Source organism: Nyctereutes procyonoides, unplaced genomic scaffold (assembly GCF_905146905.1).
Source record: "Nyctereutes procyonoides isolate TBG_1078 unplaced genomic scaffold, NYPRO_anot_genome, whole genome shotgun sequence".
NCBI classification, from domain to species: Eukaryota; Metazoa; Chordata; class Mammalia; order Carnivora; family Canidae; genus Nyctereutes; species Nyctereutes procyonoides.
Window position 1 is genome coordinate 6,540,643 of NW_026575160.1, and position 21,793 is coordinate 6,562,435.

A 21,793-nucleotide genomic window follows, 5' to 3' on the forward strand; every position below is an offset into this window, starting at 1 on the left:
TACTTCCTCATGTCAAGACCTTGCTACTGTTTGCAGAAAAATGATTGGTCTGTGTGTCTGTAAGTGCCTGTGGGTCATGTTAAGTGCCAAGTCTTCACCAGTACCATTTTTAAAAGAAGTTAGTTTTCTTGCAGTAAGTTAATCAAATGCTTTTGCAAGTTGTGTATTCCTGGGGCACCATCAAGTAGCCAAGAGCCTCTTTAGTTCTGACCCTGCTCTGCTTTTTTTCTGTAAAGTTAGAGCAACAAAAACAGTCAGATTCTATTCTTTCTGGCAAGAAGAGAAGGAGTCTGAACTGGTAACAGGCGCAGAACTGTGGACCCCAATGTTTTATAGTAGATGCCAGCATGCACAGTGACACTGTTGCAGGGTGTCTCCTATTGCCACAGTCCAGGGTTATCTTTTTCGCTGTTTTCCCCCATCTGGATATTTCTGTGCATTTTCATTTTGATTTCTGTTGTCTCCCAGCACTAAGTACTGGAAATGTTATTCTGCTATTCAAATATTAGGAATTGATGTGACAAAAGGATAAAAAAATAGTATTGAAGGATTAAAAACATGAATTATGAAAGAATACGATTCTTTCATAATACTCCTTCATAATTATGGAAGAATAGTATTCTTTCCTAATTCATGTTGAGCCCTTATTTATTTTATATTATTATTATTATTATTATTATTATTATTATTATTATTATTATTTTGGAGCAGTATGGCATATTTTTAAGGACACAGTGCTAGGACTCAAAGGGCATGTCTATTCCCGGACCACAAGATTACGGTTTACAAAGTGAACATTAACAGCGAGGTGTGCCTGGTCCTATAGTTCTCTCAGACTTTTGTTACACAGAGTCCCTACTGGTCCTGCTCACTTTGCCTGAACACTCAAGGCCCTTCTTCCCAGAACCCTTTGAAGGGACCAGTACTTGTCAAAGGAAACAATATTTGTTGTATAAATGTAGGAAACTCTTGTAATTAAAAACCGAACAAAGGTTAATCTATTTTTTAAGGAATTGGTCAGATGGAATACTTCAGCTGCTGCTGCAATTTTCCCAGTAAGAACACTTGTTAGAGGAAAAGGCACTGAATTATATATTTGTTATATGTTACAAAGAAAGATGAAAGAAGTAGGGGAAGGAAGCATGGCCATTAATGGTTAAGTAATATGTGCTTAGACTTGGGACAGGAAGAAAACTGACTTCATATTTGTATGTGAGTAAATCAGAGGGTGGTATGGAATGCCGATCTCTAAGAACAGGCAGTGATTGCCGAGATGAGGGAGAGATCAGAAATTAGATCTTTTAAATTATTTATTTATTTATTTATTTACTTGAGAGAAAAAGGGCAAGCAAGTAGGGGAGGAGTAGGAGGAGAGAGACAAGCAGACTCCGCCCTGATCATGGAGCCAGACTCCGGCTCAATCAATGGTGTTGAGTGAACCATAATCAAGAGTCAGACGCTTAACTGACTGAACCACTCAGGTGACCCTAAGACATTTTTTAAAAGTATTGAAATACAGTTGAGATACAGTGCTTCTGAAGAACCTAATGAAAAATGAGGCAAGTTAAAAAATAAAAACACAAGAAAAATGAACCCAAAAAGGAGATCTATTTGATAGTGTATATGTTTTCATTTATGGATTGTATCAGTTAACGTTGTTGTGATCATAGGAAAATCCTATGAAGAGTACGCTTGGAATGAAGAGTGGGCAGGGTATCGACTGTGTCTTCTCATTTAATTCACCACCATGTCAAGAAGCTTTACTCCAGAAGTCAAATTTGCTCTTGGATGTACATTGTAATTTCTGGAGTAATTTTTTTATTTATTATTTATTTATTTATTTATTATTTATTTATTTTTTAGGGATTTTTTTTTTTAGTCATTTAAAATTTTTACAAATCAGATTCTTCCTGTCTTTTCTGTCAAGAATGATGCTACATTGGTAATTATGTAAAATTTCCAAGTTAATGGATTTCATTATTAGACAAACTGATCGGATATCATGACTGTACATTATACTCAATGGCACAAATTCATAATTTTGAGTACCATTTTAATCTTGCTTTTTCTTATCAACTGATTTGAATCATATACATTTGGATGTCTGACAGCCAGTGTACTCTGTATTTAATGATTAAACATTCTTGAGATGTTATGATAACCCATAATTCATTTGAAAGTAGTGAAAAGACTACTTTACATTTACCCCAATGATTGGATATTAAAAATATGACTAGTGTTATAGCATGGGATACAAAGCTAGCCATGTTAACATAGACCTTGACAATAATTATGGATTTTTCATTTCTTATTCCTCATGTTGGCCTACATTTTTTTTCTTGGAATGCTGTGGTATGGTTGGTCAGATTTCAAGTAAAATACGGTTGATGGGCACTGAGGGGGACACTTGACGGGATGAGCACTGGGTGTTATTCTGTATGTGGGTAAATTGAACACCAATAAAATTAATTTATTAAAAAAATTAAAAAAAGAAATACGGTTGACTCTTGAACAACATGGGGGTTAGGCCACCAACCACCCAAGCAGTCAAAAATCTACATATAACTTTTTACTCCCCCAAAACATAACTACTAATAGCCTGCTGTTGACTAGAAGCCATACTGATAGCATAAACAGTTGATTTAAACATATTTTATGTTTTAGGTAACATGTTATATATATTATATACTGTTTTCTGACAAAGTAAGCTAGAGAAAGATGTTATTAAAAAGTCATAAGGAAGAGAAAATAAATTTATAGTACTATATTTATCAAAACAAATCCATGTATGAGTGGACCCATGCAATTTAAACCAATGTAGTTCAAGGGTTGGCTACATATTTTAAATAAAATTAAATACCTGAGAATTTTCCTACTAATTTTTTCTTCCTAGCTTATAATGGGAACAGCATTAACCTATGCTTGAAAATTTCTTATGGGTTAGCCTTCAGAATATTAATAACTCCTATACTTTAGTTTCCTTTAACTAGAATTGGGTTCCTTCAAGTCAATACATAATTATTCATTTTAAATAATCAAAAAGTAATAAATTTTCATTCAAGTAGTCTTGTATTTAAAATAAATGAATTTGGGTCTCTTCTACTTACAGGATATACTGTAGAGAATTTCCTTCAGATAGAGCCAAAATAAGACAATAGTCTCTACTTCATAGATTGTTGTTATAAAAAAACAGGTTGTTATAGCTTCAGGTGAAATAGCTAATGTTAGCTCTTTGATTTTTAAATAGACATTCCCTGACATCTGGAATGAAAACATTAGCTGGGGATTATGCGTTGTGGACTGGTGATACTCCGAGGTTGTTATTAAATCCCAAACACAGATGTATGTCATTGTACCTAGTGAAGGTTCTATGTTTCATGTGAGTGTTGCTATCCCTATTTCTCATATTAAAATACCTGATTTAGGGGCACGTGGGTGGCTCAGTCGGTTAAGCATCTGCCTTTGGCTCGGGTCATGATCCTGGGTTCTGAGATCGAGCCCCAAATCAGGTTCCCTGTTCCTTTGGGAGCCTGCTTCTCCCTCTCCCTCCTCTGCCTGTCACTCCCTCTTTTGTGCTCTATGTCAAATAAATAAAATATTTAATAAAATAAAGTAAAATAAAATAAAATAAAATAAAATACCTGATTTGACCCCACAAAGTAAGCATAGCAAATACTGGCACATACTATTCACCTCTTGCTCATTATTTCCATTTCTTATTTTGCAGTTAGGAATCAGTGACTTGTTGAATACACATGGTTTGTTTATCAGCCTGGAGAGTGATGAAACTTTCCATTCTAATTTTTCTTATCCAACTTACATGTACTCATTTTTTCCTTTAAAAATAGCAGAAACTGGGGATTTCTATATTCTGTTTTATGATATTATAGCTAATTTTGAGAAATAAAAATTATCTTAGTTCAGAATATGGAAATCTAAGGAGGCCCTCAATTATTCACCTCTTGATGTGTGTATTAAAAAAGTTTGGGATGCCTCGGTCGCTCAGTGGTTGAGACTCTGCCTTTGGCTCAGAGCATGATCCTGGAGTCCCAGGATCAAGTCCTGCATCAGGCTCCCTGTATGGAGCCTGCTTCTCCCTCTGCCCATGTCTCTGCCTCTCTCTCTCTTTCTCTCTGTGTCTCTCATTAATAAATAAATAAAATCTTTAAAAATAAAAATGTTCTCTGAGGGGCAACTGGGTGGCTCAGTTGATTAAGTGTCCGACTCTTGATTTAGGATCAGGTAATGATCTCAGGGTTGTATGCTCAGAGGAGTGTCTGCTCTGAGGATTCTTTCTTCCTCTATGTCCCCCTTGGTGGTCTTGTGCTCTCTCTATCTCTCTAAGGTAAGAATAAATAAATCTTTAAAAAAATAATGGGCTATAATATAACTACAGGGTGATGAATACCTGTTATGTTCTTGTCATACTGTTAGAAATTTTATATTCATATTTCCAAATATTAAAGCAACCCTGCAGATGTTAATTTTTTTCATCTTTACTATGTTTATTTTATAATCATGATTTCCTAGTCCTTATTCAGTTGATACAATTTGGGGAAATAAATACTCCCTTCCCTTTTTGTTGCGTGTTTTTGAGGAGGTAGGAGGAAAGAAATGTTAGAGAATAGGCAAAGGATGTAAGGAGCAGAAGGATGAAGTTGAAGAGAGAAACAGTGAATGTTTATATGAACCCTGCTGTAAGCAGTTTCAACCAAAAAAATAAAAAGTTGACAACATGACTGTTTTCTTCTCTCATGGACTTAGAATGTATGAAACAATAAGGACCATGATCAGCATATATTAATTATATAGCATCATGGTATATGTTTCCATGGCATGATGTGTATATTCTTTATTTCTTACTTTTTAAGCTCCATAGATGACATTCATGAGGCACTTTGAACACATTATTCAGCAAATATTAATTTGAGCAAAGAAACCAATTTTGCCTGGCAGAAAGCACCATTAGCTGCTCTGTGAAGGTCCTCCTTTCAAGTAACGCTTAATTCTATACTTGGGGCTTCATATCCAAGGAAATTCTTGAAGGACATTCCTCCCTCATTTGGGCTTAATAACTCATCTGCGACACCAGATGCAGATAAAATAAAGATTGCATCTTGGTTAAAGTTTGGTCAATGGAAGCCCCTTGCAGATACAGCATATATCTTGTCCAGATGGTAATTGTAGAAGACCTGTTCTCTTTCAGCCTTTTTCTTCCCCCATTTCCTCTCAAGGTCTTTATCCCAATGCTCTGGTTCTCCGTGAGTGAGTGTAAGGCTAAGGTTAATATTTTAAAGTAAGGGAATTGTGACTAAGGAAGGTTAAGTAACTTAACCAAGCTCTACAGCTTATTACTATTAAGTGACAGAAGTGGAATTCAAGTCAAATTCTGTCTGAATCTAGAGCCCTGTCTCCATTTAATAAGTCACATTGTTTAGAGTGTTATGTAGTTGCCCTTCATATGAAAGATATCCTATGGTTTTCATGAATCAAGCATAACTTAATATCTGACACTGAAGTTTGCACATTTTTCAGAATATGTCTCTCTTTGATTTAGAAAATATGTGAACATAAGGCCCTTCCTTCAATAGACTGAGACCATGTAGGAGCTCTTTAAAACTGAAAGGGAATTCTTCAAGTCAATGAGAATATAAAGTGGAACTTTTTTGATTAGATCTTTGATGTTTTCAGAAGAGTCATGTCATTGTGTCCTGGAGCCATGCTGGCCATTAGAAGAGCCCAGGAGAGCCTCAAGAGCACAGGAATTCTTGTTAAATTTTTCAAAACTCCTTTTCAGTAAGAATAGTTTCAGTGTGGAAATGGAAAGATTTTAAGTAAATTCCCTCAATCTTGAATTTTTATTTATTTTTTTAAAGATTTTATTTATTTGTTCAGAGAGAGAGAGAGAGGGAGAGAGGCAGAGACCTAGGCAGAGGGAGAAGGCTCCATGCAGGGAGCCCGATGTGGGACTCGATACTGGGACTCTGGGATCACGCCCTGAGCCAAAGGCAGACGCTCAACCACTGAGCAACCCAGGTGTCCCTAATCTTGAATTTTTAAATTTCCTGTGTTTAATCCTAGGGAAAAAAAAAAACATGGTAGAAATTAAAATCTTTGTGTTTTATATTGATGATACAAAACTTATGGTTACAATATTGTCCTGAAAAGGACTGTGTATGATATAATCATCATGCTTATCTGACCAGGGTGATGTTGGTATTAGGTGTGTGAAGTAACCTCTTTTGAGAAAGGAAAACGAAGTATATAGAGATAGACTTGGGGGAGGGTGTCTGGTGAGATGGGAATAGCTGATGCAGAAGATGATAGAAATTGTTTGCCTGACACTTATCTATGAAAATAAGTATGAATCCAAGTGTAGAAAAATCAAACACATCATGGATCTTTACATATATTCTCATATCATTTGGAGTGCCTACTGTTTGCTAGGCAGTGTGCAATAGGCACATAGATGAATGACTATTCTGTTCCTGACTTGCTGATGCCTAAAATGGGAACAGCTATGTAACCAAATTGTTGAAGTATCCAATGACTCCTGTTATAAAAATAAGGATAGAGTTGGGTCTATTCATTCATGACTGCTTAGGTTAGAGAAGACTTTGCCAAGGAAGTAATGTATGAGCAAAATTTGAAAGATGGAATAGATTTACTATTTTTTTGGGGGGGGGCTCTTGAGAAGATGATGAACCACTGAGGGCCACTGTTTCCTTCCATGAAGTAACAAAGTATGAGACTTTTCTTTGCGATGAAAGGGCGGGGGGGGGGGAGACAGGTATATGCTGTCTGTAAAAGCCATATTTAACTGATGCAAAGGATGAAAATAAAGTGATAGAAAGATATCTATCAGACAAATGTTAACTAAAAGAAAATCTGTTACACGAAACAGTCCTGAAATAGGAAAAGTTCCTTAACCATGGGATGTCTGATAAACTTAGTGATATGGCTAATTGCAAATGTTTGCACTTTAGTTATATACCATTGCTATAAATATTTTTGATCAGTCAAAAAATAAGTGTTGGGTGCTTGCTATTTCTTAAATATGGTAGTTGGCATCCAATTAGATCGTTTATGAAGTCAGAATATAATTTCAATATAAAAAATGTTGTTCCTATTTTCAGTGGCAAGCATTCTGGCATTCTCTTGATTTAACTTGGTGATAGGTATTGGTTTGCTGTGGTAAATATCAGCTTGATCTTTGTGGCAAGAAATGACATTTCTGGGCTGATTTTTTGATGTCTGCTATACTTATATTAGCATACGGAAACCAGTCCCATCCCAGCTCTTAAATACGGTGTTCATCCAGGTGCTACAAAGCACTATTGATTTTTGGTGATCAGAATCCCATTTATTTATAAGATGATAAATATTAAGGTGTGGCTACATAAGAAGGACACTTACTTTGTAGAATAATACAAGATTAGATTTTTGAGTCCTACCAAATAGTGAAGATCAGAATGCTCATTTTACTTAACTGAAATTCTTTCAGAATTTTGATTTTCATAGCCCTGTAGCCAAAAATAATGCTTTGTCTTGAAACTAAGATTTCATGGGTGGCTCCTGGGATCAAGCCTCGAATCAGGCTCCCTGCCCAGTAAGAAACCTGCTTCTCCCTCTCCCTCTGCTCTTCCCCCCACCTCATTCTCTCTATCTCTCTCTGTTAAATAAAAAAATAAATAAATCTTTTTAAAAAAAAACAAATAAATTAAGATTTCTATTATAAAGAGTCCCTGGTCTCATAAATACATATACATAGTTTAGTAACCATAGGCTAGGTTAGTCAAGGTTGGTTTGTATTTCATAGTTGATGCTGTTTAAAAGAAAATTATATATGATTACCAGCATGAACCAGTACTTTCCATTTAAAGCAAAAAGAAGATTTCTTGTTGGTGTATACTAATATTTCCATTCAGGAATATTGGTACATAGACTAATATGAAATAGTTTTTCTATGTGAAATATTTTCAGAGTACCATTATACAAAGTGTAAAAAAATACTATGTTTTATGTTTCTCAGGTGACTTTTGCAGAGAGAGAAGATTGAGTCTGAAGCCATATTTCTTTCAGAACTTTGAGTCAGAATGGTATAATCAATGGAATTTACCAATTAAAAATAGAACATGTGGACATGAGCCGATGCAGTTTATAACCAGGCTTTTCTAGAAACTCTACCATCATTGTAGTCACTAGATCCAGTACTATAAAGTAGTATCTATAAATGCATTTTTATATTAATTTCTTCATGCTCATATCTTTAAAATACTATAAAAGAAAGATACTGAATACTCTGCTCAAATTGTACTATATTCTGATGATTACATTACGGAATCCACGTGAGATAATTTCTGCTACATTCTGATGTCTGAGCTTTTTCACTGGTTATTCTGTCCACAAGGCAAGAAAAATAAATGCAAAAAGTGAAAGTGCAATTACATTTCACATGATTTCAACAAAAGAAAACTTTTTCAGAAATTCACCTAGCGGGGATCCCTGGGTGGCGCAGTGGTTTGGCGCCTGCCTTTGGCCCAGGGCGCGATCCTGGAGACCCGGGATCGAATCCCACGTCGGGCTCCCGGTGCATGGAGCCTGCTTCTGCCTCTGCCTGTGTCTCTGCCTCTCTCTCTCTCTCTGTGACTGTCATAAATAAATAAAACAAAAAAAATTTAAAAAAAAGAAATGCACCTAGCTTTTTAAAATTGATTTATTTTTGATTTGAAGTTAATTATTAGTTATTAAATAATTTTAATAAGATACTATGGTAATATGAATAACAATGAAATATTACATGTAGAATATTATGCTATACTACTTTCTCCTCCTGGATGGGCTTCTCTGAGCTCTGCAGAGAGGTACTGATGTGCAACTGGCAAATACTCAGAAAAATAGAACCTAGAACAGCATGGCTCAGTGAAGAAGAGCAATGCATACATCCCTATCATCTTAAGTGTACAATGCTGGTCTCATTTGCCAGCGAAGAGATTCTTTTCGGGGCAGTCCTCCTTTTTATACCTTGAATATTCATGGTTTTCATCAGTCTCTTATGTTATTTAATGGTTTTCATTTTGAAAAATTGTTCTCTAGTAATACTGGCTAGTTTAAAATTAAGCCCACAAAAGATACTTTATCCATTTAAATTTTTAGCCATCTAATCATTGCTTTGGAAAGGTTGATCTTATCTACTGATTCTCACACTTTGTTGTGTGTCAGAATCAGCTGGAGTGCTTAATAAAATACAGATTCCTCCCAGAGATTGTGATTCAGTAGTTCTGGGATAGAGCCCAATAAATTGCATTTCTACCAAGTTCCCAGGTGACCCTGATGCTCTGTACTCCCTTAGAAATAGCCTAAATCATGGATCAACCCATCCCATGTGAAAGGAAAAGTTAAATTATTATCAATCAAATCAAGGTCAACAATTACAGAGTTTTTGTTGATATTGTTTTGTTTTTGTATAAAAGTCTCCCTGGAATTTCATTGCTGATGTGTTTTCTCAAACCCATTACCTGCCCTTGGCTCCAGACAAGGTTTCCTGACCAGAAGACCACTAGATAACCAATTAGGTTGTTTCGGTGGAGAGGAATCACTTGTAAATTAAATATCCACTGTTTAATAAGAATTGGCGATGTTCCTCTAAGAGACAGAAAATTCAGATAAATAAGCTCCTTGAATTTGAAATAAAAAGGAGTACACTGTACTCTGTTTTTCCTGTTCCTTGGCAAATATGTGTAACTTTATTGCTGTGACAATAGTTAGAGACATGTGAGGATGGGAGAAGCAATATGAGTGAATCAGGGAACCAGTGAGGAGTTCCAGGTATTGATGAGTAACTTGTAGTTTTCCTATAAAGCAAAATTAATATTTTAGGCAAACAAGTTTTAAAATCTTAGTGCATCTAGATTCTGGAATCATAGGATTTGGTACTGCATGAAAAATGGTACTGTGTTTGATTACAGATGAGCAGAGGGTACCTTGTTTTAGCATAAATCAGGTTACTCTACTTTCTTTGCTTCTTTTCAGTGGGTCTGTAGTAATCATCTAAGACTGATTTGAGAAAAGGTCATTGTGAGCTAGGGGTCTGAGGATATTTCTGGAAATATTTTGATGCCATATAAGTAGATTTTTTAATACACCTCTTTGTTTTGCCTATACGTTTGCATAAAAAGAATTGGAATTATAATTACTTTTGAATGACATTTTGGTATCCCTCATGTGTTTATCACTAGTTTCGCATATTTTCTTTAAAACCAGTCAGAAATAGGGGATCCCTGGGTGGCTCAGCGGTTTGGCGCCTGCCTTTGGCCCAGGGCGTGATCCTGGAATGCCAGGATCGAGTCCCGTGTCGGGCTCCCGGCATGGAGCCTGTTTCTCCCTCTGTTTGTGTCTCTGCCTCTCTCTCTATGTCTGTCATGAATAAATAAATAAAATCTGTTTTAAAAAAAAAAACACTCAAACTATTAGACAGTGGTTTCATTTTTTATCAGTAGATAATATTATAGTTTATTGGATGAATGTAAAATGATTTTAAGATCAATTTTTAGATCAACATTTTCATTAACTTGAATTAACATTTATTATATTGAGATTTTTTAAAAATGCCTGTTTACTCTAGCCTGGCATTTGTTACAGTTTTTATAATATAGAACTTAATATCTTTTTTTTCCAAGTCAGTAAAACTAGTTATTTATAAATGCCCAAAAAGAAACTTAGTGACATTTTTTTACTGACATTGTTGAGATCACGTGAGAAGAATTATACAGCAGTCTTAATGTTTAAGTTGTTGTTAATAGAACCATGATAATCAATATACTTGGTGATGATTTTAATGATAGTTATTTTTCCTCTGAGAAGCAAGTGATACCTATTTTATGATGTGTCCAAAGTCTTCTCACTCTAAACTATCTTTTCCTTGTTAAGAGCTGAAAGACAAGACTGCTACTGAGGGGGGGGGGGTGTGTGGAAACACTGAAAGAATGCAGGGATGAAATGTAAATAAATCTCAAGTAGAGTAACTTGGTCAACATGAAGAAGACACATTACACTATTTTATGTGAAATGCCTTTTCCTGGAACCTCTGAGAAACGGTATAATAATGAACTCTTTCGGGGTTTTCTTTTATTTTTTGTGATGATAAAAGCTGGGAGGCTATTTTTCTTAATTGCAGTTTGAGGGTATAATTTAACTTTAAAATGACAAAGATGTATATTATGTCATTAGTGGGATTGTGTTATCCCTGTTACATGTTTATCACTCGTTTTGCATATTCTGTTCAAAACCACTCTGAAACTTTTGGTGGTTCCATTTTTCATCATTAGATCATGTTAAAATTTATTCCAAATATCTGAGATAATTATTTACATCATTTTAGTGAGGGACAGGATGGCAGACTCGAGAATGTGATGGGAAGCCTGCTGCATTAGAGACCACCTGCCAGAGATGAAGCAAGTCTCCTTAGTCAGAATTTCATTAACAGGTGTTTTCCTAGCTTGAGTAACCTTCAACACACCTTTTGTACTTTCTTTGTGTGTAAAATAGGGAGCTTGTTTGTCCTAAATGAGTGTATTTCAACTATTTTCTCCTTAGTGTAAGAAGCTGTTATTCAAAAGAACTCTTCCACATTCCGGTATAAACAAATAAAAATGAGGTTGCCCTGGTTTAGGGGAAGAGCCCTTTCTGAAGAACACTGTGAGTCAACTCCCAGGTCCCAAGGCATCCTGAGGGGCAGAGAGTTTGAACACCATTGTAGCAAACTCTAAATTTCCTCCTAGGTCTACAATGCTATGCTCGGTTCCATCATCCCTGAGCTAAGTTGCTACCACAATCTTTCCATCTCTTGAGTTTTATATACTGATTTCTTAACTGAGTGAAAGTTTGCAATATCAAGTGGAATTAAATATTTTTTTGAATGACAGAAACATAAGATTTTCTTTTTTAACATAAGTCACACGCACTTTGGAATAATTCCTTTTTAAAAAATCTTGGGGCCTGCCTTTGGCCCAGGGCCTGATCCTGGAGACGCGGGATCGAGTCCCTCATCAGGCTCCCTGTATGGAGCCTGCTTCTCCCTCTGCCTGTGTCTCTGCCTCTCTCTCTGTGTCTCTCTCTGTGTCTTTCATGAATAAATAAATAAAATCTTTAAAAATAAATAATCGGAGAAGGACAAACATTATATGGTCTCATTCATTTGGGGAATATAAATAGTGAAAGGGAATAGAAGGGAAGGGAGAAGAAATGGGTAGGAAATATCAGAAAGGGAGACAGAACATGAAGACTCCTAACTCTGGGAAATGAACTAGGGGTGGTGGAAGGGGAGGAGGGCGGGGGGTGGGGGTGAATGGGTGACGGGCACTGAGGGGGGCACTTGACGGGATGAGCACTGGGTGTTATTCTGTATGTCGGCAAATTGAACATCAATGAAAAATAAATTTATTATTAAAAAATAAATAAATAATCTTATAACTTATTGGTCTGAAAATAATTTTTCAAGAGGTAGAAGTTAATCTATGAAAGAAGGAAGATTCAGTGCCACTTTCTTCAGCAGTGAGTTATCTGCCTAATGACTTAGATGCTTCCTCCTTTCCACCAAAACTACATCTCCTTGTTCTGTTTTCCCTGCCCCGCACTCTGGGTTGACCAAGATCCTTCCTCCATCTGATTGTTCTGGGAACCTTGAAACATTCCGCTTTTTCCCTTTCCTTCTCTGTCGCTACTAATATGTTAAAAATTACATTTTCCTTGCTGATCTAGTTTAGAAAAGTGAGAAGAGGTCTCAGGACTAGCGGATTATCACTTTTGGGCGTGCCCTTGGGAGTGGCTAGATGCTACAATCCAGTTAGTGATGCAGAATTTATTTCTCATATAGAAATGATGTTAAAAGTGTACACCAGAGACTGTATCATGTTTAGCATTATATATAGTACAGTTCTTTTGCTCTACAGGTGAATTTCACAGTGTGAGTTGGCTGGGAGCCTATCAACTATTATAAATGCTATTTCTATAGCAAAATGGGGTCTCTGTTTCAGGTAGAGATGAATGCAGAATATTCCTAATTGGGGACTGACCATGTTTATTGGTTGATCGACAGGTGCATCTATTCAGTGGTTCTGCATCCATCCATTAGACAGCATCAACATTTTCTTTTCCTTTTTTTTTTTCCCACATTGAATTTATCCCGAGAGGCTGAAATAGAGGTAACATTTTCAGATCTGAGCTGTGTTTTCTTTTTAATTTGATATAATAGAAACTGGATGCAATAAAATTGATAGGTGGTGGTAAGATGATCACATTAGGATTTGTGAAATGGACATTTCATAAATAGCAAGTAAAAAATCAAACTAGTTCTTCATAAACATTTTATTCTGGGGTGTGCTTGTTTTCTCAAACTACCTCTACTAAATCTCCTGTCAGTCTTGAAACTAGAAGGCAGAAAAGCTTCTAGTGCTACAGCCAACTGCAGTGTAGCCAGAGAAACAGGCAACAAAAATAGAACACCAGGATTGCTGTGCGTGGGTGAGGCAGAAACCACATTATGAGCAAAAGCTTCCAGTATTATTTTAGAACCAATACAGAGCTCTGCACTTCTCTCCTCTCTCTTCCAAAAACACATACTATAAAAATAAAATGAAATTAAATGTATGTGCATTTGCCCTCTTAGAATTATGATTCTTAATTTTTTTTTCCTTCCTTTCTTTGGAGGCGAATCGCCAGTATGGAAATACAGTGTGTAAAAAGCAAGCTGAGAGGGAGGAAAGAGTTAATTGCTTTTAAGGCCCTGCAATAGAGAATTATGGTTTGAAAGATAGAGGCTGGACAGCTGGGTTTGCTGGGGTATTTTTAAATGCATTAATGCAGGCTCCAATCACTCGGCCATGCTTGACCTATTTTTGGCTCAGGCCGACCATTGTTCTATTTCTGTGCCTGTGGGCCCTGCCGTTGTTGATTCATATGCAAATGGATTATCACTAGCTTTAGCCAACTTGAGCTGAGAGAGACCAGAGAGGGGGAAGAGACATACACAAACAGATAGAAGGGCATCGGCCACTTGCAGGACTGGGGCTTCTTGGGGCTTCTAGCCACAAAACTCTAGCAGCCCGGAGAACTATAAGCCAGGTTTAATTGGTTTCTTTTTCTTGTGGGTAGAGTTAATATTTTTCTACTTACTCTGACAAAGCAATAACCCCGAAGCACATTACTATTTCCCACCTGCTTTTAGTTTCCGGGATCACCTAAACTCCAGAGAGCCATAGCATCCCCACAGTCCTTTCTGCTCTGTACACAGGTTGGTAACATAGGAAAAGTGTCCAGATCTTTTTAAAAAAAGTGTATGTCCACCTTAACAGAAAGGAAATCATTGTTGAAGTTGGTCGGCTGCTGCCTCTCCTCCGGGAGGAGGGAGGACCAGGGAGGGTAGCTCCTGGGGCCCCTGCACTGAGCCGCGATGAATCTTTCATGGAGCTGAAGTAAGAGTGATTGGAATATGCTGCAGACAATTTACGAGAGTGACTCGTGTTTTTCCTCAGATGGGGTGGCTGGACGAGAGCAGCTCTTGGCTCAGCAGAGAATGCACAGTATGATCAGCTCAGGTAAGATCCTCTTCCATAACTGAGACATTTTATGTGTGAAAGGAGGCTGACTTGGTAAATGCAGCTAAGAAAAAGCACCTCTCAAGGATTTGCTGCTTTTTGATGTTGATGTTGCTATTTTCTTGGTGCGTCTGTAGGGTTTAACTTAGATCCCTGCCATTACCGTTTTTGTGCATATTCAGTGTTTAGGGACGACAGCTTCTGAATGAAATCTCAAAGCTTCTGATGAAGGATGGGACTGAGATAAGTGAAATGTAGTTGGGGGTGCTTTGCCTTACTATGCAACTAGAAGAAGGAGATCTGTACTGATTGCAAGCTATTCTAATGGGACTTTAAAAATCAGGTAAGTTCATACTGGAGCTTCAGTTTAAATTGCAGCCTGCAATAGCCCGATGATTTTATATTTATGGGGTGCATCCAGAAGCACATCTATTTATAGACCTACCTTCTGAAATGTGTTTGTTAAGAGTTGCAAAGGTAGTTTTTGATGTGGCTTTTTCTCATCAGCCCAAAATGAAACTATTTAGGATGGAAGAAAAATTATTATTAGCAGATGGTTATTTTAATTTTCTTTAAAAACATTTGCAGAGTCTAGCATTGTCAGGCAGATGGATGGCATAAGACACACATAAAGGTGTTACATGCAGGTGCAACCCTTAAGAGAATAACAGTACCGGATTCTAGTTTCTCAGCGTCTGTACTTGTGCCTTCAAGGCGATGTGCTGAGGAGATCAAGCTTGTCAGCTTGATCAATTTCTGTTTGTGAAAAGAGCAGACTCTCCGGGCAATATCACTTAGTTGTAATCGTTGCTCCTCACATTTAATCCCACAGCCGGTTCCTAAAGCTTGGGGGCTTTTTATTTCCGTCCTCTTCGGAACACTTCCGCCTGAATTGGCTTAAACTTCTCCCTTACATCTCCTAAGTTCCTATGTGGGCTTAATCGGAATTCTAGATCACCATGTAGACTCCCATGAAAAGAATGTACCATCGAGCAGCGTTTACTTGGTAGAGCTAGATGTGAAGAAATATTCCACAGGTTGGCACGATGTCAGTTTCAGTGCTCAACACCTTCCCATTGACAGATCTACGTCTGAACCAAGTTTTTTTTTTTTTTTTTTTTTTTTTTTTTTTTTTAACTTCCGTTAGTTGTGATGATTTTCAGATACTTCTCTTGACCCGATTTTTTTCATGGACTCAGAATAAGAGATCAAGTTTGTGTAATTTGATATGTTTACACTTACGTGACAGGAATTATATTAATTAGTAGTGTCTGCTTATCTGAAGTAAACGTACTAGAATTTTAATACGGTTTATTACCTTCTATTATCTTTGTGGCTGTAAAGTTGACAAGAGCTTGGGGAAGGGTCAGCTGATGTGTCTCACATGGAACTGGTCACTTAATTTAGCATTTTGTTTTCTAAAGATGAATTGACTTTTAAAAAATAACTATTTTAGGTATCTTTTCAGTACTACACTTATCTTTTCAGTCCTTACCTCTGTGTTACAAGTTTAATGTTTCTTTAACATGGTTGAAACAAAGCTGTGCCTTTTAAGCAGCCACAGGCTGCTGACATCGAATCTCTTGCCACAGGCTACAGGTGTTTGCAAGCCTCACTGTTTTCAGTGTGTTTGGTAATCGCATGTAACTTTATTCCATTTTTCAGTTGAGATGGTCATTTTCCTGACGTTAAAGCAATAATATTTTCAAGCAGCGAAGTGCTTGAGACTGTCCATGCTATTGTCAGTTCTACAGGAAGAGAAGCATCCTTTGAGCACCAACTAGTACATGAAAAGTGATGTAGATTGACATCAACTCCCAAACCTGTCTGGTATAAATAAGGAAACTCCAGGTTCTGTTTATTTTAAAAATTTGAAACATGCAATAATTTGCAACTGTGCTACCATATTGTGTAACTTTTGGCTTTGTTTAATATAATGTGGCCTTAAATGTAAATTCCTCTAGTCTTTATTATATACTTCCTCTGAGGCACTGACTCTCAAATTTGGAGTCCTCAAGAATATTTTACAAAATACTCATGCCTTGGTCACACCTCCAGAATTTCTGATTTAATTGGTATGTGAACTAGCCTGGATATTTGAATTTTTTAAAATCTTATGATCAAACCTCAGGTGCAGTGAACTTTGAGAATCACAGATGTAGAGATAGGAGGAAGTGATGGTGATCCTAGTAACCCATTTCAGTAGGATTTTCCTTTAAATTAATTGTTAAATTTGGGGTGTGTTTGTCTTAATTTATATATAAATTTCATTCCACTCCCTTTTGGCCCAGGGCATGGATGTGATTGATATGCATAGGAATGGTTGGAGTCTTTGGATCTGAAAGAGAGATCTGGTAGCCGCGCAGAATAGTGGAGAAAACACTGTTGTAAGAGTCAAGAGCTCTGTGTTCTAGCAAGAGCTCTGCTACTAGCCAGTTGTGTAACTGGTTACTCATCTGTAAACTAAGCAATATTGATGTCCTCTTGTTTATCTCTTGGCATTCTTATGAGGTTCAAATGTAACAACATGTTATTAAAGTGCAACTCACTGTTATTATAACTATTTTTAGTGAATGAACCTGAGTTTCTAGCTCTTCAACACCATGCTCTGTCTTGCTGAACAAGCTAGATAGATGAATCTGATTGTATGTCACTTGGAACAATGATGTTTTGTTTTGATAGTAAGTTCTCTTTAGTTATCTGATACCTCGGCTTCTGTTTTGGTTATCCTGGTCTGGTAAGAACTAGTCCTTTCCATGTGCAAATTTTGACTGTAAATCAGAGTAATGTGTGTGTGTGTGTACGCGCGCATGCATGTACGTGTGTCCTGTAAAATGTCTCATTACATAATAATCAAAGGCAAAAAATTTGCAGAATACGTAATTGTACAGTAAAACCCCAATAGCAGATTCCTTGGAATTAATTGTTTTAAAAAGCTTTGTTTTATTGTTAGCTATTGCTCTGAGGTTCCCATTTGCTATTTTAGTTAAACTGGATACTATGCATTAATAAAGATGATTTTCTTCAGAGTTCTTTATATACTGTTGAATTGCAAGTATTTAATATGGTTCCATTTTTTCCTAATATTGACTCAGCTAGGCAAGACATTTTAGGTAGAACTAGGTTCTGGAATATAGTCTGCTAATGTGTTTTTAGTTAAAAAATTCATTAATATTGAATCTTGAAATTCATTATGAGTGACACATTTTGCTAGGTCAGTCTCTACCTTTGTGGCTTGTGTGGGCCAATAGAAGTGATAACTGTGGTAGAAACTGAAGCATGTACAAATATTGACTCAGGTCACTTAGCAGTAGCTGGCACAATTTGGGGTGTTCTCCTGTTGCCAGGCATGTTGCCTAACATGTTGGACAGCAGAGCTGTCCAGACAATATTGGAACTATTACTATAAAAGAATTTCCTAGAGTTTATACAGCATTAATGTAAAATACATTTAAAATAAGGAAAACTCATATTTTTTCTATGTATTCTTATTTTAGGGTATAAAAGAAAAGGATTTAAATCTAAATCCTGAATTTCTTTTATGGAAAACATATCTTCACCCTTTCAGAATCTTTTTTTTTCCTTTGGTGTGCATTGTCGAGGGGAAAGGAACATTTTAGATTCAGTAGCCATTTATGTCTACTTGGAAAGCAGAATCTAATTATGAAAATGTAAGTCTGTGAAATGCTCCTGTCATGTCAAGAATCACTTCTGGTATTTCCCATAATTACTGTTTTGCTGTTCTCTAACTCAAGTTATCTTCACTTACAAGGCTGTTATCAATTTGACTATCTGATAGGTAGTGATCAAAAAGCTATTTATAAATAGGCCCATTGAGGCTGGGGATAAGAATGAGTATTTTTTATTTCTGTGGATGACACCAGTGGAATAATTGTTATGTCCATTAAGCAAGAAAATTCAATAATATCCCTTAGAAGACTAAAATAAGCCCAAATTCTGAATATAAAAATGAGGATTTTGATTTTGAAAATGAGAAATTTGAAAATGTACTATATAGTTTCTCACCACTGATAGATAATGAAGTGATTCTAAAATGGTATAAGCTGGCAAACACTCACCCTACACACACACACACACACACACACACACACACACACGTCAGCATTAAAGGAGTACAGAAAATGATATGATCTAACATATTTCAGAAACTAATAGTCAAGGGAAAAATGGAGGTGTGGGTTTTTGATCCAAACAGGGAACCCTCACAGGGCCTGCATCCCAGACCTCCTTAGAATTTTACTGTCAAGATGACAACTTCCTGAAAATTCTAACATTCTTAATTCTGAAGAGAAGCAAACTGAGTTGATATCCTCAGCTTTTGTTGTTGTTATTTCTCGTGAGTGAGAAGTAGTAGAAATGATTCTGGAAAAGAAACTAGTGAAATGGAGGATGGTGAACAAACACTGCCTCTCTGGAGAAATGAAGGTGTCAGAGCAACACTCTAATTTGGGAAAATGATCCACAGTTTTTTTGTTTTTTGTTTTTTTCCAATGGAATATCCTTCTCCAACTAATCTTAGATGTTCCACCAAGAAGAAATCATCAGTTTACTGAAGCCATGGAATAGTCTAATAATTGTTCCTCACAAATAGAACTCCTTAAAGAAGTGAATTCCACAAAACAAGAGCTCAAAGATGATATGATAACACAATAACATGAGGGGAAAAGAATATTTTATATCTAGGGAAACAAGTTGGAAATGAAAAAAAAATCATAATTATAAAACAAAAATACTCATTAGAAAGAGCAGGAAGCATAACAGATACCAGTGAAACTCTTTACCAGCAAAAGGGAAAGGTTTAAGACCATCATAGGGAATGAAAAAAGGAAAATCGATACAAGCAATTGGATGGAAGTCAACTAATAAGAAAGACAAAGACAGGATAACAAATAAATGTTTTGTATCTCTGAAGTTGATATTCTAAAGCATTGAAACAAAATTTTGTGAAAAGATGAAACATTATTTCATTGGAAAAGAAAAATATAAATCTGTAGATCTAAAGGGACCTCGTCTTGCTGCAAATGCTCATCACAGAGTCATATCCTAACTGGGCTATTGATTTTCAAATAATAATTTTTTAGGGGTTCAGGCAAAGATCTGTGGTTGGGGGAAGGTGGGGATAAGGGGGAATGTATGGGATTCAAGAAAGCTTATCAAGCATATCCGACATTTGGGATGCCTGAGTGGTTCAGTGGTTGAGCACCTACCTTTGCTTCAGATCGTGATCCCCGGGGTCCTAGGATTGAGTCCCACATCGGGCTCCCCGCAGGGAGCCTGCTTCTCCCTCTGCCTTTGTCTCTGACTCTCTCTTTGTGTCTCTCATGAATAAATAAAATCTTTTTTTATAAAAAAATATCCAACATTTAATGACAGAAGATAGTGAAAAAAAATCTTTGAAGTTCAAAAAGAAGTGTAACCCAATGTTCCATCCAGGCAAGATCTATTACAATAGAGAAAATGGGTAGGCAAGTCAGAAGTTCCCAAACATGAACTAGACTGCTTGACAATGAAGCCCACACAATGAAGAGATGAATGTAAAAGCAAATATTGAAATTGAGAAGTAACAAAGCATAGTAAGATTAACGGGGCAAGCAAGAAATCTACTTAAATAAATATGAAATTGTGGTTATAGGACAGAACTTTTATAAAGTAGGATGATATTCACAAACAACCAATAATGAGGCATTAGAGATAGGTGAGATGAAGGGATGTGTGAAAGTGCTGATATTTTCTTTCTGAGCAAGGACAGACTCCCTGCTGCTTAAAATAAGAACACAGAGGTTTTTGTTTTGTTGTTGTTTTCTTTAAGAGACTCTGAACACTGATTCTTTAAATAATTTATTTAACCCTAGAAAGATCTTTTTTTGGAAATGTTACCTAATAATGGGAAGGAAGCATTTAGAATGTTTACGGTCCATTCAGTTCCCGTTTTTTAAATTCTGTTAAAATTGTTTAAATTTAATGTTTTTTAAATAAAAATAACATACCTTTTTATGAAGGTATATTTTGTTTATCTATCCATCTCCCAGAAGAATTAATACATAGATGGAAAGAACTCAGGGGAAGTTGTGTGTGTGTGGTGGTAGTGCCGTTGTGAGGGGGGAGGCTCTTGTTTTCATCAGCACGCTTTTTTGCCTTGTATGACTTTTTACAATATGCCCATATTTTCTATGAAGTATGTCTTACACACCCCCACACAAAGTTATTGTGCCAAACTCCTAATGGTGTTTAATTGTAAGTAGCAGGTAAATTAGATCGTCTTCTGCTGCAGGTAACAGAAAATCCTACTTAAAGTGACAAACAACAAGGACATTTCTCACTTAGTGAAATAACAGGGTAGTTGGCAGCACCTGGAAGTCAATAACGGCAACAGTATTCAGGTCTCTCAAACTGCTCCCTTCTGTTGGCCTTAGAGTTGGTGTCATCATAGTATAGGTCTGTTTCCTCCAGAAGGCACGAGTTGACGTGTCTATTTATGCATGACAAAGTCTGGAGACATAGGAAAGATACTTTGCTTCCTTGGATGTTTTCTTTAGGAAGTTGTACCCAAAATTTCTCCAGCAAATCATCCTTCATAATTTATTGGCTAGAATAGCAGCAACTACCCACACATTAGCCAGTCACACAAAAGAATGGGACTGCCATGATAGCTCCATAGGGTCATACTAAGCCTAGGAAGGTGAATGCTGCGGCTAACCTTTTAAGTTTTTATTAGGAAGAAGAAAGGTAAAGAAGAATGCATATTAGCTAGGTACCAGCAGTGTTTGCTACAGTGTGTATGTTGGTGACTGGAATTTTTTTTTAGAAGATTTTATTTATTTGAGAGGGAAGAGGAGAGGAGAGAGAGAGGGGAAGCAGAAATGGAGGAGAGGGGCAGAGAGAGAGGGAGAAGCAGTCTCCCCATTGAGCAGCCTCCCCCCGCCCCGCCCCATGCAGGGCTGGATCCCAAGATCCAGAGATCATGACCTGAGCTGAAGGCAGATGCTTAGCCAACTGAGCCACCCAGGCACCCTCCTTTGTAATTTTCTTTAGTTTGTATTCCTTAAAATATAAATAATTAAATGAAGGAGGTAGACCATCTAATTTCTTTCAGTTAAATCGTGGGTGTTACTTTATTTTCATGAAGATATACATCATTTTAACACTGATAATTTTTTTTTACTAGTATTGAATAGAAA

The 21,793-nt window shown here is 36.6% G+C and overlaps 1 protein-coding gene across 1 annotated transcript in view; it reads left to right on the forward strand.

The window, feature by feature from the left end:
* The window catches only part of HDAC9 (histone deacetylase 9), a 910,451-nt gene that overhangs the window by 375,469 nt on the left and 513,189 nt on the right, over window positions 1–21,793 (forward strand). Inside the window, 1 exon segment of the mRNA XM_055314616.1 lies at window positions 14,532–14,594. Coding sequence (XP_055170591.1) covers window positions 14,532–14,594 — 63 coding nt within the window.